Source organism: Pipra filicauda, unplaced genomic scaffold, assembly GCF_003945595.2.
Source record: "Pipra filicauda isolate LSUMZ 115617 unplaced genomic scaffold, ASM394559v2 scaffold6_size6359152_pilon, whole genome shotgun sequence".
In the NCBI taxonomy this organism is placed as follows: domain Eukaryota; kingdom Metazoa; phylum Chordata; class Aves; order Passeriformes; family Pipridae; genus Pipra; species Pipra filicauda.
Window position 1 is genome coordinate 4851783 of NW_024104865.1, and position 16564 is coordinate 4868346.

Genomic DNA, 16564 nt, shown 5'->3' on the forward strand with positions numbered 1-16564 from the left:
TAGAAGGAAATTAGGTTTGATAAGTAGGACTTTCCTCTCATGAAGCCATGCTGGTTGTGACCAATGACAGTGTTGCCTTTATGTGTTTTTCAATAATTCCCAAAATAATCTTCTCCATAACTTTACCAGTCACTGAAGTGATACTGACAGGTCTGTAGTAACCAGAGTCACCCCTCCTGCCCTTCTTAAAAACTGAGACAACGTTTACCAGCTTCCAGTTGACTGGGACCTCTCTATATTCCCAAGACCATTCAAAAAATCATTGAAAGAGGTCTTGTGATATCAGCCAGCTCTCTGAGTACCCTCAAATGAATCCCATCAGATCCCATAGACTTGTAGGGATCCAGCTGGAGCAGCAAATCCTGCACAAGTTCAAGGTTGGCAGGGAGTATAACATTCTTGCAGTCACAGTCCCCCAGCTCAGGATTCTGGGGCTCATCATTAGTGTTGCAGACAGAGGCAAAGAAAACATCAAACACCTCTGCCTTATCTATATCCCTGTTTGTGAGGTGACCATCCTCATCCTGTAATGGGCCGGTGTTATTTATGGTCTGCATTCTGCCATTAACATATTTAAAAAACTCATTTTATTGTCCCCCATGGTGCTGCCCAGCTTCCACTCCAATTGATCTTTGGCTGCAAAGATTTTCTCCCTGCAGGGGTGAGCAACACCACTGTAGTCTTCCCATGTCACCTGACCTTGCCTCCCCTGGCCACACACTTTGTTTTTTCACCTTAGCTCCAGAAGATCCCTGCTTAACCAAGCTGAACCTCTGCATTGCCTCCCTGACTTTAGATTTTGGAATTGCCTGATCCTGTGCTCTTAGGAGGTGGTACTTAAAAAGTGACCAGCACTTATGAACCCCAGCACCTTCAACAGCATTTTCCTTGGGGACCTTACTAACTTGTTGCCTGAGTAGCCTGAAGTCTGCTCTCCTCATATCCAGGGTTGAAGTTTTGCTGGCACTTTTCCTCCTGTCATGAAAGATTTTAAACTTGATTGTTTCATGGTTCCTGTGGCCAAGATGGCCACCAATTGCCAATTCACTCAAGAGTAACAGATCAAGGGAGGAGGGCACCTTTCCCAGCCGGCTCCCGTAGTACCCGTACCAAGTTATTGCCCAGGTGTTTTAGGAATCTTCTGGACCTGTTTGTACCAGCTGTGTGGTTAGAAGACAAAGAACTCTAATTAGATTTTCAACTGCAAGAGGACTACATTAACACAAAAGGACTAAAAGAATTCTACACTTTCAAATTCCTGAAGAAACTAACATAATCTGTCCTCTTTTTCTGTTCTTCAGTTCTCTTACAGTTTAACCTTTCTCTCTCCATTGGTATCTCATCCCAAGGCTATCTCATTTCTTATGTCCATTTGACTGACTTACAAAACCACAACTTCATAAATTCTAAGTAACAATGCATTGTTTAAGTCATACAGTGATATATAAAAACATATTAAGGAGTTACCATTGGATTGCTTTGTTTTAATTTTTTTGGTTAAATTTGATGGAAATTCTATGAGCATTAAAAAGTAAACGTATCCTAACTTCATTAATCACAAAGCTTTACCCTTATTCTCTGACTTTTGGAGTAATTTTTTTTCTATCACAGGGAATGACAGCTTTCATATACTATTTAAATGTATTACTAAATTTCAAAAGGAATTTAAGGAGGGATTCAAACATTCCTTCCAGAAATAGATGTTAACTAAGGCTACAAAAACTAAGTAGAAGGAAGCAGCTTAAAATAACAGAAATACTAGATTACCTGCTACATTTTGGGATCATAAGTCGTATTACAAGGAACCAAGTTACTTGAGTAAATACTGGAGGAAGACAATCTGCAACAGTTCTATTACAGATTGCTCAATATAACTCCTGTTATCTGAAAAACAGATAATTTCTAAAAGACCACTACACTGCCACCTACAAAAAAGCATGCAACTAAGAAGAAATAAAAGACATTCCCACCTGGAACCCCGATTTAGACTTTCTAAAGAAACTGAAGTCCAAAACACAAACATCATACTCTTTCAAATCCATGGGTTATGACATGTTAGTTGGTCAATTAAAAAAAAAAAATCCCTTCATAAATAGTTAAATGCTTACCACTTTTTCAACATCTATTTCCTCTTCACTTGGGAAGTCAGAAGCACCATCCAGCATCTCATCAGCAGAATCATCAGTTTTTTCATCCTCTTCTTCCTCCTCCTCATCTTCCTCTTCATCCTCTTCCATATCATCAGCAGTTATATCAATAGTGGGCGTGTAACACTTTCCGTGTGCCCTCTGTTCTGGTGGTGTCATGAAGTCACTTTCTTCTGATGTATCAGCTCTGTTACCCACCTCGCTTCTATTTTCTAAAGGGGGTACAATGCTAGATATTTTGCTCCAAGAACTGTTGACATGTGTTACAATATCATGACCTGTTTTCATTTCTTCTGGAGAATCAAAAGCATTTTGTTCTTTGTTGCTACTGCCTTCCTGCCTAGCTAGGTTTCCTTTGTCTTCCTCAGTATTGACTGTATGTTCTCCTCCTGAAGCGTTATCCTGCTCTTTTGCAAAACTGATTTCAGACTTACTTCCTGTTTTCTCTCCTATGCTTTCTGCTTTTGTAGAGCCCTTGTACTCCTTCCTTTCCATACCTGGCTGTGCAGCTTCATCCCGACATTCTTGTCTGTTCTGAGACAGTTCAGTCCCTCTTTGTTTGTCGTCATTCTCCAGCTGTGTATCTTGCTCTGATTGACTCTGTGACTGCCCAGAACTTGCTTTCTTGTCCTCCTTCGCCTGTGTCTGTCCATCTCCTTCTTGCCCTTTTATTGGTTTCTCTTCCTGTTCAGCATTTATTTGTTCATTCCCATGGTCCTTCAAGAGGGCGGTCTCCAGATTTTCAAGACTCTGTGGATGTGCATTATCCAGAGGAGCAACTGAAGTCTGATCTGATGACCCACAAACAGTTTCAGAATTAGCTGAAACAGCCTCCACTGCAGTTTCAGTACTGACAGAATCCTCTTTCTCCTCAGAAGGCCCTTTTTCTTCTTCATCATTTGGCTTCTCACTGATGTACGAATGGTCAGATGATACAACATCTGCAGAAACATCATGCTGAGAAGAAAAGCTATCACCACAAGAACTCTCTAGCACCTTTGAGTTCTCTGCCATCTCTAAAGCAGTGGAATTTCTATCACCACTAGGTGTGATTGTGCCAGATGGTGACTCTTCAGCAGTATTTAACTGGTTAATCGACAACTCATTTTCTTCTTGTTTTCCATCTGAAACTGTGACCTCAGACTCTGTAACTTCTGTGTCATCTGAGCACGGAGCCTTCCCATTCTCCTTCTGCTGAGCAGCACCTGAGTCCTCCTTCTTGCATATTTTCCTGTATTCCTTCTTCATCTGAAGAGACGCAAAATGGTGAAGAATGGAGTTTGGCACAGTCTTCTGTCCTGGGAGCTGAAGTAAAGCAAAACTACCAGACTGTAAAGGTATGAAATTAGTGGTGGTAGCTGGCAGACCACCTGCGCTGCAGGTTACTTTAGACTCAGAGGCTGTTTGATTTGTGATGTTGCTAACAGCAGAGGAAGAGATCCTCAGAGTCAGAGTGCCTGACTGCGACACGAAACTTGTTACTGAAGGAAGAAGAGAAGATGTTTGAGTGGCTGGGTTAGATGGAGGGGATAACTTAGGTACTGCAGTCTGTACAGCTGAATTTGTGGCATGAGAAGTGGAAGACACAGAGGAAGTGGGAGACACAGGTGACTCAGGAGGCTTAGAAGGTGCAGGCAACCGGATTCCTACAACAGATCCTGTGAGGGAAACAAAACATCAACTTTTACTTTCTCAAATGAACCTTTTTCTTTCAGTTTTAATATTTGATGCTGTACTAGAAGCAGATAGCACTCTCAAGGATCACAGTGTAATCAGGACAAGTTCTCAGTGAAAGAGTTGGTCCTGCAGAGACATATAAACTTGAATATTTTTAAGGAGCACCCCAATAAAACACATGAGGCGGCCACTCTAAAATTAACAGACTTACTGGTAAGTTTTATCATTAAGCTTTTTAATCAGAAAAGGCACTGCATTGAAAGTCCTCTGCATTCTACTTTCCCATTTATTGCAAAACAGGGAAATTGGGATTTTGTAAAAAAAAAAAAAAAAAGTATTTAAATTAAAATCTCTGCCCCCACCCTCAAGAAAAAGACTTCCACATGGAAAAACTGTGTCAAAATTACACAATTAAACAACAATCTTTTTCACCTTAATGAACTCTTCTGCAGCATTTCAATACTCCACAAAACATACTACCATGGGCAAGTAGTGTCAGCAAAAGCCCCAAAACAGAAAGGAATTAAATCAACTTGTTGACTGATTCTTTGCTACATCTCATGCTCAAACCTCAACTAAGGCACAGCATTATTTTCTCTTCTCCCCAGTTTTATCTGCTGTGCTTGCTCTCACCTCTCCCTTCCACACCATTCTATCACCCTCTCTTCAAGATGCTTTTTGATAAAGGGAGAACAGAAGAAAAAGTCCTATAGTAAAGTAAACATGCATTTAAAGTAAGTTTTGTTTATAACTTACAAATATGTACAACAGCATGCCCAACGGGCATTCTACCTATTTTCTTTCAGATACCTGCAATTTCTAACTCCTCCAACCCTGCCTTCAACTGTGTACCAGAGAAACAGCTGAAAATCACACTTATTTTTTTCTGACACTCTTAAGGAGGAAAAAACCCTGGCAATTTTGTACGGAAGTTTAACATTTCATCTGAGTATCTTCTGTAAACACACTAACAAACCTGGAAACCTAACAAAAGCAGAGCAGCACATTCAGTGAAACATGGGTAACAGCTCATTCTTTTTAAGAGACTCTCCAACAAGAATTATTTTTGAATCATCAGATCAACAGTTTCTTTGAAGTTGTGACAGTACAATGGACATGACTCCTTTGCCACACGCACACACAGACCCTTTTACTTGCTGCACACAACTACTAAATGTTGATGACTTAGCTATTAGCTGCACTTCCTATATTTTAGACACATGGTATTTAAGTTGTATTGCATCTGAATAATTACACTATGTTCTTCAACTACTCAGGCAGAAACAAATTAAACTCTGTTCAATTACTTCCAGTAGGGGAAAAGAGCATCACATTACTACATAATTTACTACATTTCCGAGTAACACATTAGTCAGTCAAGAAAGAAACACTGGACTTTGTACCTGGATTGCGGAGCATCACGGGCTGCACACTGGGCTGGGCACCTGCAGTTCGAACCTGCTGCAGGGGAACAAGCTGAATGATCTGCCCATTAGGGTGTCTGAACAGGTTTACAGCACCAGGGCTCCTGAGAGGCTGAAGGACCATCCTTTGTCTCTGCGCAATCTGCGTGTTGTTTAGCGGTCGCAAAGCAGAAGGTGTCTGATGCACTGGGATCAGCAACAATCGAGGTCCGACACGTTTGTCTGTTCCAGGAGCTATCTTTGGGGGAGTCTTACTTGCAGCTTGTGGAGTAGCATCTTCTGAAACATTTAAAAAGTTGTACAAAAATCAGTTTAAGAGAGCAGCCTACAAATTACAATTATTCTTAATAAATACAACCACTAATATTTTAGAAACAACTGGATCTCTTTTAAATTTGTTTGAAAGCACTTTTTTTTTACTTTTTATTCACAGAATGCATAGAACCAACCAGGCCAGAACAGTTTGTTTTTTTTTCCCATGTAGTTCCACTAACATTTCTCAATCATGACACAGGAGAGTAATTCCATACCTACGTCTTGGACTCAACGCCAACCATGAACTTCTAGCAGTCATAACTGTGCTATACATTTCTATGGGCCAAGCAATGAATGTGAGGCTTTCAGCTCACTTCATACCAGTCACTGATCAGACACTTATATTTTTTTTCCTTCTCTACCAGCTCAGGTTGGAATACAAAAAAAAACAATAAGAGATTATTTTTCTTATCCTATTTTGGAAAGAGGGGTGAGACAAGTGAATCCATATTTAAGTTTAGTCCAGTTGCAGACTGTATTACAGCTATGAAGGAGGCAGAACTAAAAAACGAAGTGTTTGCAGTAATAACCCAAAGCACCTAGGCATTACCTCTTTTTGGATTCTGTGGAGGACTTGAATTAACTCCTGACAGTATCATTGGAACAGAAACAGCAGAGGAAGTTAGTGTAGCTGCTGCAGCTGTTGTTAGTACAACTGTAGAAGTGGATGTTGTGACAACAGGACAAGTAATAGTTGGTGGTGTCACTACAGTCTTAGGGAATGATGTAGTCGCTACTGCTGCAACAATCCCTGTTGTTTTTGTTATGTTTACAGTAGCAGTAGAAGTGGTGGATGAGGCAGTAGTACAGGTGTTGATTCCAGGTGTTGCAGGAGCAGCTGTGATTGTAATTGTAGGAGAGCAGGCAGGTTCACTAGCTGTTGTCTGGCTAGGAGTGGTCACAGTAGATGCTGCTACACTGGTACTTTCCACAGTAACTGGAGACGTGGTGGTGGCTGTAGTGACCCCAGGAGAGACTATGCATTGAGCTGGAGATGGTGTTGAAGGAACAACAGGAGCAACAACTGTGATCGGTGTAGGCTTGATATTGAGCAACTGTGGCCTTGACGCAGGCTGGCGTGTGCTCGCTCCAGGAATCTTCTGCTGTAGAGTTCCAGCTTTGTTTATCACAAACTGGGCAAACACACCACCAGGGGAGGGTCGGGCAGCTGCAAATAAAAACTTGCAGGTCAAAATTTTAATAGATTTCCTCTCTGACTTTCACGAGGTGCTACAATTGTAATTTCAGCATGAATTTGAGCCTCCATTTTCTTTGTACCTTGTAATTAAACTGAAACCATTATGGCAGTCCCGAATATGCCTTACACGTTGGAAATATGTCTGCCTTATTCCACTTCTGTAGCTTTTTACTGCATTTCTTCCTGGACACGCAAAAGAATCAGATCTTGAAGGGTGGTTCTTCATTGTGAAACTATGGACAATTCTAACTACAGTAAAGGCAAACAAACACCTAAGTGAAATAATGACCTTGAAATGTTTTCTAAACCTCAAATTCTTCCTGTAACAGCTTGTGTGATCTTCCTCTTTTTACTGCTTCTTGATTTTCATCCCCCTTCTACTGTATTCATCTTACACAGGCACAGGGGAAAGGGACAGGAGGGTGATAGAGTTTGCCATGCTCCCTTCTAATTGCAGTGATATTCATGCAACTGAGGACTTGATGGAACACATCTAACTAGTGGAAAGTAATCAATGGTGGGAAGATCCTTTATCTCATCCCTTGCTCTCCAAGGGAGCAGATCATTGCATCTACATCACTAGATGTCTACAGATGAGTACAACAGCACATAGATTATGCAGCAAGCCCAACTTAAATATTGTAGTTATTTATGCACATAGCATTTTTAACCCTGACTATGCCAAAACCCTTAAATCATATATGCAGCAATGACTTCACCTATCAATGAAATGTAGTCAGCTCTTTCATATTGCATAAATACAGAAAACAACAAGTTTTATTATAGGACAAGAAAAACAACACAACCATTGATGCAATGAAAATTTAGGCAGAAAGAAACAAAATAATCAATTAGAAATTACAGTTTTGCCAGGACACAGGTAACATCCTTTTCTCTTGCAAACCTTCTTCAGATCTTCATTTAAAGTGTGGGAATGTGTAGATAGGCATTAAATTTTTTTGAGGAAGTTGGGCTACTTCCTCTCTTGCCATCCTGGGGTAACCATTTCAGTACCAGCTCAGATACAAGTACATCATGCATCTTCCAATGCTCTTTTTCCCCCCCCCCCAAAGCTCAAGGTGCTGACTAAATCCAACCCTGTTTAGCTTGTGAAATCCAATGAGATTAGAGGCTGGCGTGGTTATTGGCTGCACACTTGTTGTTTCGCTAATCCAGATTTGGACCATCTTGTCTTTCACTGCTGCTTCACATATCTTTGGTGCTCGCGAGAATTACGAATGCAACATTAGCAGAAAATCTAACAGTGAAGAACCACGTATTAGAGCGTTACTTTACTTATTTTAAAGTACTGTGTTTGATGAAACACAAATAAAAATGATAGTAACAAAACTCCCCAAACAAAAATCCAAGTTAACATTTAGCATGTCTCCATCCACTCTTTTTTGTCTCTTGAAAATATGCTCTAGTAGCAATAATAAAACAACTAATAGTCAACGTCTGTAATCTTACTCTGAAGTCAAAAATCAAACTTTCTGCTTTGAAGAGGTTATTTATTGCAGAGGCAGTTTAGGTAGGCAATGCAGCCAAAGGCAGCATGCACTGTTGCATAGAAATCAACATTAATGCTGTACACTCACTCGGTACTTCAGCTTCACGCAATTTAAAACACAGTAATAAGTTCCAACCTACCTATCTGTCTCTGTGCTGGGACATGGGTTTTCAGAGTCGTCACAGTGGGGGTTGAAGTAGTGCTGGTGGAAGATGTAGTTTTAGGAGTTGATGTTGTGGGGCCCTGGACTGATGTTGTCCCAGAAGCAGGTGTTTTAGCACTGGATGCTACCTTGGAGATCACAGTACTGAGGGCTGCGATATGAAGTACTGTGGGCTGCAGCCTGCCTGTGATATAAGCTGCTAGCCGATTGGCAGGATGCAATGCCCCCATCTGTCCCAAAAGCAGTTTGGCCTGAGGATACCTTTTATCATTAACCTGAAAAAAGTGGAAAAGGGAAATTTTGTGAAAAGAACGCTAATTCACCACTTCTGGAGAGGCGTTTCACTCCATGGGACTTCTAAATGTCTTTTCAAAAAAACACTGCAATTCAGAATGGGAATTCCTCATTTCCTTATTGTCCGGGAAAACTTCAAACACCTCTTGTTATATCTTTGTAATACAGATTTTAAATGCTGCTCAGACTCTCGCATAAACCCACAGAGTCCAAGGAACATGTGAAATCACTGAAATTAGATAAGAGTGAAGCATCTGTTTTTCCTGTCCCTTACTTACGATATAGTCCTGAATAAAAATGGGTTCCCAAATTCAAGGACAATTTTGGATAAAATTCTCAAACCTAATTAAGTCCTACCATCACAAAAGAAGAATACTGATGACATATACATTGAGACAAAACTCTGAAGAGCTTGTAAAAGCTTTATCAGCTTTTTTCTTATCCGTACTGTCATTTGATACTGTAATTTAAGTATGATGAGTTGACTAACTTCAAAGTTGTAGTGGTAACTGACTGCACAAGAGAAAAACAGAACATCTTTCTGAATGTCAGGCTTTATGTGTACTGGATAACAGGAAGTTTTGGTAGTGTTGCATTTTACTTCCAAGTTGTTCAATAATACCTTCTAAAAGCCAAATATATTTACCACACTAGACCTAAATAAGGTCTAGACTCTTTCTGCTGATCAACTTTTATAAAAGATAAGAAATCTCCTCCTCAATTTTCTCTCTCTGCTCGCTTTTCTTTCTGAGAGTGCTGTATCTGCAAAGTGTCATGAAAATGTTTTACTCTCATTTTCTAATTCATATGCCTTCCCTGAAAGTGATTTTACTATAACCATAAATACCTATTAAGAAAAAGATCTTCATTCTAGCCCTACAGTTCCTACCACCAATTTTTAACACCAAGTCAGCAACAGAGAACGGCAGGGAAAGATCCACTTTGAATTTAGGATTATGAATTCTCTTGATGACACACACCTATTCTACAAAGAGGATGCAGACTATTAGTGAAGATTAACAGTAAGCTGTAGCAAAAAGCGATTTAATGTTTATATTTTCATTTTCAAGTTTTGTCCCAGTGTATACTTCCTCAGAAAATGTTCTTCTTGTGGACTCTAACAGTCATCCATTTAGAAGTATTATCTGTCAAATGCATCTTCAGGGGGTTTTCAAAGCACCAAAAAAATCTTGAGAAAGATTCCATACTTGGGTCAGCGAGACCCAAACAGCCAAAAAGACAAGCTAAACCATCAGAATTCCAATCAGATTTCTTAAGGGACAAGGTTATGGAGAGGGAAGAATGCCACCAGATACTAAGAATTCTTGTCTGGACAGGCAAAAGACCAGGCAGACAAATAAAAGAGTGTTCTCCCCTTCACAGAGTTCTGGGATACTGGACGAAACTGCATCTAATGTCCACAGTAAAGGCAGAGGGACCCACCTGAATCAAGCCTGAGGGGCTCATATTAGCTTTGCATTTGTAGACAACCAGTTTTCCTGCAGGAGAAACCCCTGCATAAAAAGGCAAGCCTTTGCCCCAATGCAACTTCTCCCGCAGTTTGTCCATTGGGTCTGCCCGCATGACCTTTACATTTTCTGAGTTATTGCATGATGACACTGCGCTATCAGGAGTCTCCAGGACAGGTATCTCAGGCTTCTCATCCTTGTCCTGGTAGGACGGCACTGAAATTTTCACTCTGGAGGAGCAGACAGGAGGGTGGTTCTCATCCTGGGCCTTGTGTTCCGAAGCCAATTCAATAAAGAAGCTACCCACTTTGAGGCACTGTGGCACGTTACTGTTGATATGCTGCGATAAGATGGTCAAGATCTTATTGTGATCTTCCTCCAAGTTGCAGTCAGAGATAATCTCAATAAGTTTGGTTGGTTCACCTTGAGTGGTGTGATGAACATAGGAGGTGGAGAAAGAGTCCCCCTCACTACGGGAAGAACACCAGCTTTTCTCTGAGAAAGAATTGAAATAGGTTTCTGCAATACTATGATATTTTAATCACCTGGATAGTCAAACAGTTTCATTCTGCCCACACCTCCACCCTTGCCTCAGCTCATCTGCAGGGCAACAAGTAAAAGAACTGTTCAAAGCATCACCTCCCCTTGCAGAGTTCCACAAGCAAGCAAAAACTCACAGCAAAACTAACGTAACTATTTCTCATGGTTCATTCCCTGCAGCCATACCACGTCAGGTTGTATCCCATTGCATCACAAGCTAAACAAAGCTGGGTTGTTTCAATACAAACACCACCAACATACAGTAGAGGGCATCACTGGTTATTCAAGAGATGGCACTTTTCTCTTGGAGTCAGAAAAGGACCACTGTCCTATAATAGCACGAGGGGCAAACATGATGCTAGCAGAACTGTCTTTTGCAGAGGGTGTGTAAACACAAGCACGATCTTTTGTTGTCATTAGAGATAAAACGTCCCTTGTTGCAAAACTGTAAGGATGTTGAGCCCTGTGTCCTGGCCATTTTAATTTCACCTACCAATGCACCAGCAATTTCAACTAGTTGTATTATTTTTCCATTCCCATGCTTAAATGTAGAGTGTGCTGTTGTATACATTAAACAGTGAAAAAAATCAGCTCAAAAAGGTAGTTATATTTCATTAGTGGATGGCACAATGCCTCTAGTGTATGTCTCATTTTAAAGTTCATATCTCCATGTGATCCACACATACACAGCTGCTTAAGAAAACAGGAAACTGTAAGCACATCATTAGATTTTTATTGACAAGTGTAATAACTCCCACAGCAAATGGACTTTTTTATCAATAGCTGCAACTTTTCTTAAAAATCCCACAAAAACATGTAACTTACAAAGAGGTCAAATCACACTCAAGACTCAGGTCTTACCTCTTGGTTTATTAGTGTCTTTGTCTACCTCACAGGTTGCCTTCTCAGGAGACTGAAACTCTGGTTCATGCTCCTGCTGGAGGAAGGAAATGCAAAAAAAATATTCATCCTAGATATCTCACTTTCACACTAAAAGTCACATCACAAAATCAACTAATTCACCCTGAATCATAAAACATATGCTGTGTTTGACAACATTATAGTTTTCATCCTAGAACAGCTCTTTTAACAATGAACATTTAAGCCTCACATGATAGTGCACTTGGCAGCCAGGAATTTCCTCAGACAAGACAATGTATGTCACAGTAACAGGGTAAGTTTACCAGCACTGGTACATGATTTAGGCTCTAGGCTCCACAGCCCCACCACCACCAAATGCAAGTCCAGCCCTTGTGTCATGAAGGAGTTTCTGGGGAAATAATTACTTCAAGATTTTCAATATTTTTGCCTGTTTTACGATACATGCTAGTTACAGTGTGACTTCTTACCTTTATACTACAACTCTGTGAATCACTTTTGTCTTTTTGCTGCTTTTTCTCCTCTCTTTTGTATTCATATACTCGCACCCTTGCACAAGTCATCAAACTTTCAAAGTACACGTAGACAGGATCCTTGTCCTCCTCTCGAATCTAAAAAAACCCAAAACAAACAACCCCACACCTCTCCATTCTAGATGCACATGAGATCCAAAAAACAGCTTTGCTAGAAAAGTCTAGCATTTAAACCTAAATCTGCCCTCTTAGTATCACATAGCCCAGTCTACCACCACTACCCCAAAAAACTCAAACCCATTCAGATATTCTTCTAAGTGGGGAAAGAAATCACGTCATGTATTTGTAACATTATCTGGTACACATTATACAGCAACTCTGGTATCTTTGTCCTTCAGATACAACTATACTCAACTCTACTGCTGGTGTTTCTTTTGTTAGATACTAAGGTGAGGGGAGAGGCAAAGACAGATTCTTCCAACATCGGCAGTGAAACCACAAGAAAGAACAGAAAAAATACCCAGAACTTCACTGAACACTGTGTGTCTGTATCCCAACTTTTTTTGCAAGTAATTCATTACTTAGATAGGCTACATTATGTAGATAATAACTTACATACACATTACAGGACTAGCAGTCATTTTGACAAAACTACCACATATTACTGCATTTTTAAATGAGCGAATCATAATCACCTTTCACCATCTGCGTATTGCTACAGCAAATTCTCAACGGAATTGGACGTAGTTAAAGATTTATATACAATCAATTGATTCTTGCTTATCAACATACTTATGGGCAGTCAATCCTAGGCTTTCACCTCAAATTTCTCTAAAATTGCCTAGCACAGTAGCTTTTGGCAGTATTTTGTTTTAATTTTCAATACAAAGAAAACCATGCATCTCTTCCTCTCTTACCACTGGATTGGGTTTAGGAGTATACACTCTGCCTGGTTTTATTCCACTGGAAGATCTGTTCTTACTAGAAAGCAAGACCTCTGGGTTGGGCAGTACCGTAGATTTAACCGGTTCAACAACAGATGGTGTTGGGACGTAAATGGGCTCTGGATCTATTTCACCTTCTACCTTCACCCACAATGGACAATTCCTAACAGGTTGTTCTGGCTCTGAGTCACAGATAGCTGAAAAAAAGAATAAAACCAAACATAACTTACAAATGAACCTCCATCTAAAACTGCAGTAACAGAATTTTTTGTCTGAGCTTCAGATCTAGCCATGCAGCAATCACTAGTTCATACTGCCGGACATACTACTGGTTGTTTTCTTTGTCTCAAATTATAGCCAAAAGTGACAGGGAATTGTCCCAAGAAAGAGCAAATGATAATCAAATGATTCTACACTAACCATTGCTCACTTGTACTGTGATAGCAGATACACAAAGGCACTGAAAATTAGTGACCTTCACTGATGCTGTGTACTGAAAAATTACAAAACACCAAAAAAACCCTAGACTTGTATACCACAGCTCTTTGAAAGAATTAAATTTATTCTGGTAGAACACCAGAAAACACTATGTTCACTTTTAGTTATTGCTAAAGGTAATACTAGCAAGAAAATGAAAACATAAATTCGTAGACAATTTCTACCAATTTGGTTTCTTGAGCATACCTTAGGCCAGGTCTGAAACTACCATAAATCATTGTATTTTCACTGAAGCCAATGAACTATGTAGCTATATATGGCAACTGAAAATACAGCTCTAGATACTCACCTAGTAACAGCGAGAGATAACAGCATTATCACAGTGAATACTGCCAACAGTGATAGCAGTAATTATCTCATATCCATAGTCTTTAGATACATTCAGAGATTTGAGCAAGAGTTTAAATTACCAAAAAGAAACTCCAGCTATTTGATTGCAATAAACAACTACGTAGTGCCCAAAATCCTGACCAGGTAAGTAAGAATTAAAAAAAAAAAGGGAAAAAGTGTTATTTCCTGCTAGTCAGTTATATAAAAGCATATATATATTGCCCACAAATACTCACTGTATTCCACTCTTTTTCTCTTCTTCTTATCTTTCTGCTTCAGCTCTTCTTCTTCCCCATCACCCTCTTCTTCCACATCTTCATCCTCTTGCTGTTGTCCTTGTGTTCCGTACAGCACAAGATTTCCACGAACAGCCTTTTTCATCATTTTCTTATGTTTTGATCCTCCCTTCACCAGCAACACTCTTCTCTTCAAGCAAGTACAACCAAACATACAGTCTGGCCTGCGGCAGTGGGTAGGCTGACGTTTCTCCAGTGCTAGACTGGCACATACACAACCCAGTCGACAGAAATCATTATTGCAAGGAGGTGCTCGTCGTCTTATTATTTTGTGGATAGGTTTGCTTTTAAGAGATGCCTAAAAAAAAGTTTTAAAGAAACATAAACCTCCAATTTTAGTAAGAAGAATATTTTACTAAAATTAAATCAAGCATATGCAAAATGCTATTCAAAGTTCATTTAGATTAACCCTTCTGACTACATTATTTACATACAAAAATTTGTCATCTATACCTAAAAAAAACCAAAAAACCAGAGGAGTGTTTGCATTTGAAGTCTTCTGAGAGTCAATCTGAAACAGCAAAACCATCTTGGTAATAAGTAAGATGGGGAAATAGCAAAAGAAGTTATCATGTGAGAACCAAGTTACATGACCATGATTGTCTTGCAGTTAGCTCAACTGAAAAAATAAAAGTGACAAAGAGCAAGCAAATGCAGTTACTGAACAACAATTGTATTAACAGAATTTTTAATGGTGAAAATTTTAGAGAACTCAAATTATTCATCATTTGTATCACCATGCTATTATCACAATTAGTATTTTCACATACTGCTAAGTCAGCACTCCTCAACTTTTACTGCAAAGACTACACCACAAAGTAACCTCATGCTCTGTCATGCTCCTTAGCAGCTTCAGTCTTATTTTTCTGCATGTCTATGCAACATCAGTAAATGGGCAGATTAAAAAAAGCAACAGTACAGAAAGGAAAGAAACAATTACAGATCTACCTGAGCTGTAAGCAGGGTTGCCAGAGAGATGTCTGCTCGCTCTTCTGTAATATAGGTACGTGGTTTCCCATCCCAGAGAGCACAGTCTTCCAAGTCCATTAACTTCACTTGAGATTTAGACAAACCTGGTGGACGAGCTGCTTGATGATGTTGTGGCGTTTGACGCAAACTAATCTGTTTTGGAAATGTATTTTCATCCACAGCTGGCAGCACAAAACCATCTCCCTGGTTACTCAAACTGCTAGCAGACTTAGAAGCCTTTTCCCCTGACACTGATGAGTTCTGTTTCTGCTTTGCAGGAAAAGGTGAAGGCAGAATAGGCTTGTAAGATGACTTTACTCTACTGTTCATAGGTGTCTGTCTGGTTTGAGTCTTTGTCTTCCTAGAGGTAGATGATGGAGGAACAGGCTTGAACGTGAAAGATGTTGATGGAATTACAGTGGACTGCTTCTTTAAAACACTGTCGAGTGTTCGCACATAGCTAGTGCTCTTAGTGGGAAGCTGATACACCACAGGAGAAGTAGGAGTGTTAGAAGAGAACCCCATACTTGTTTCCATCAATTTCCCTTCATTTTCCAGGTACTCATCCAGCTTGTCACTACAGAACGCTGAGCGATTCTTCAATGACCCTTCCGAACTGCCACCTAAATAAATAAAGAGTACTTTAACCCCTGAAAAAACACACTGACTAATGTTATAATAATTAAACACTATAGAATAGGTAAATACGTCTCTTAAAAAATGTAGGTACACCAAATATAACCCACTCTGAAACACAACCAGCTGCCTGAACAACTGTTTTTGTGGACATCTTACATGTGTATTTGTTGTGGGTTGACCTTGGCTGGACTCCAGGTGCCCACCAAGCCACTCCATCACTCTCCTTCTCAGCAGAGTGAGGGACTGAAAGTAAACTGCAAAAAACCTCATGGGTCAAGATAAAAGCAATTTAATAAAGCAAAGCCATGTGTGGAAGCAAAGGAAAACACAAGATTTATTCTCTACCTCCCATCAGCAGGTGATGTCCAGGCACTTCCCGGGAAACAGGGCTTCAGTACAAGCATCAGTTACTCCAGAAGACAAACATCATAAATAACAAATGCCCCCACTCTTTCTCCTTTCTCTTAAGCTTTTATTGTTGAGTAGATATACAGCATGGCATATCCCTTTGATCAGTTTGAGTCAGCTGTTCTATGTTGCCTCCCAAGATCGTGCCCACCCACCAGCCTTCTGCTGAGGGGGGGAATGTTGGAGAGGCAGCCTTGGTGCTGTGCCAGCACTGCTCAGCAGCAGCCAAAACACTGGTGTGTTATCAACACCTTTCCAGCCACCAATGCAGAGCACAGCACTGTGAGGGCTGCTATGGGGAAATGAGCTCCAGCTCAGCCAGACGCCACACAGCATTCACTCACAAAAACAAGCCTTCAATAGGCAGGGCTTCCGTGTTTCTACTCTTACT

The 16564-nt window shown here is 40.1% G+C and overlaps 1 protein-coding gene across 6 annotated transcripts in view; it reads right to left on the reverse strand.

The window, feature by feature from the left end:
• MGA (MAX dimerization protein MGA) overlaps positions 1 to 16564 on the reverse strand; it is a 64459-nt gene that overhangs the window by 21867 nt on the left and 26028 nt on the right. For 4 of the 6 annotated variants that reach the window (XM_027750141.2, XM_027750134.2, XM_027750135.2 and 1 more), the window contains 10 exons: positions 15106 to 15749; positions 14098 to 14455; positions 13007 to 13230; positions 12087 to 12227; positions 11599 to 11674; positions 10172 to 10692; positions 8412 to 8709; positions 6114 to 6731; positions 5228 to 5527; positions 2109 to 3805 (listed from right to left, as the gene is read on the reverse strand). In XM_027750141.2, the coding sequence (XP_027605942.2) occupies positions 2109 to 3805; positions 5228 to 5527; positions 6114 to 6731; positions 8412 to 8709; positions 10172 to 10692; positions 11599 to 11674; positions 12087 to 12227; positions 13007 to 13230; positions 14098 to 14455; positions 15106 to 15749 (4877 nt within the window). The remainder of the gene's footprint in view (positions 1 to 2108; positions 3806 to 5227; positions 5528 to 6113; positions 6732 to 8411; positions 8710 to 10171; positions 10693 to 11598; positions 11675 to 12086; positions 12228 to 13006; positions 13231 to 14097; positions 14456 to 15105; positions 15750 to 16564) is intronic. The other 2 variants (XM_027750138.2, XM_027750142.2) reach the window with 2 other exon arrangements.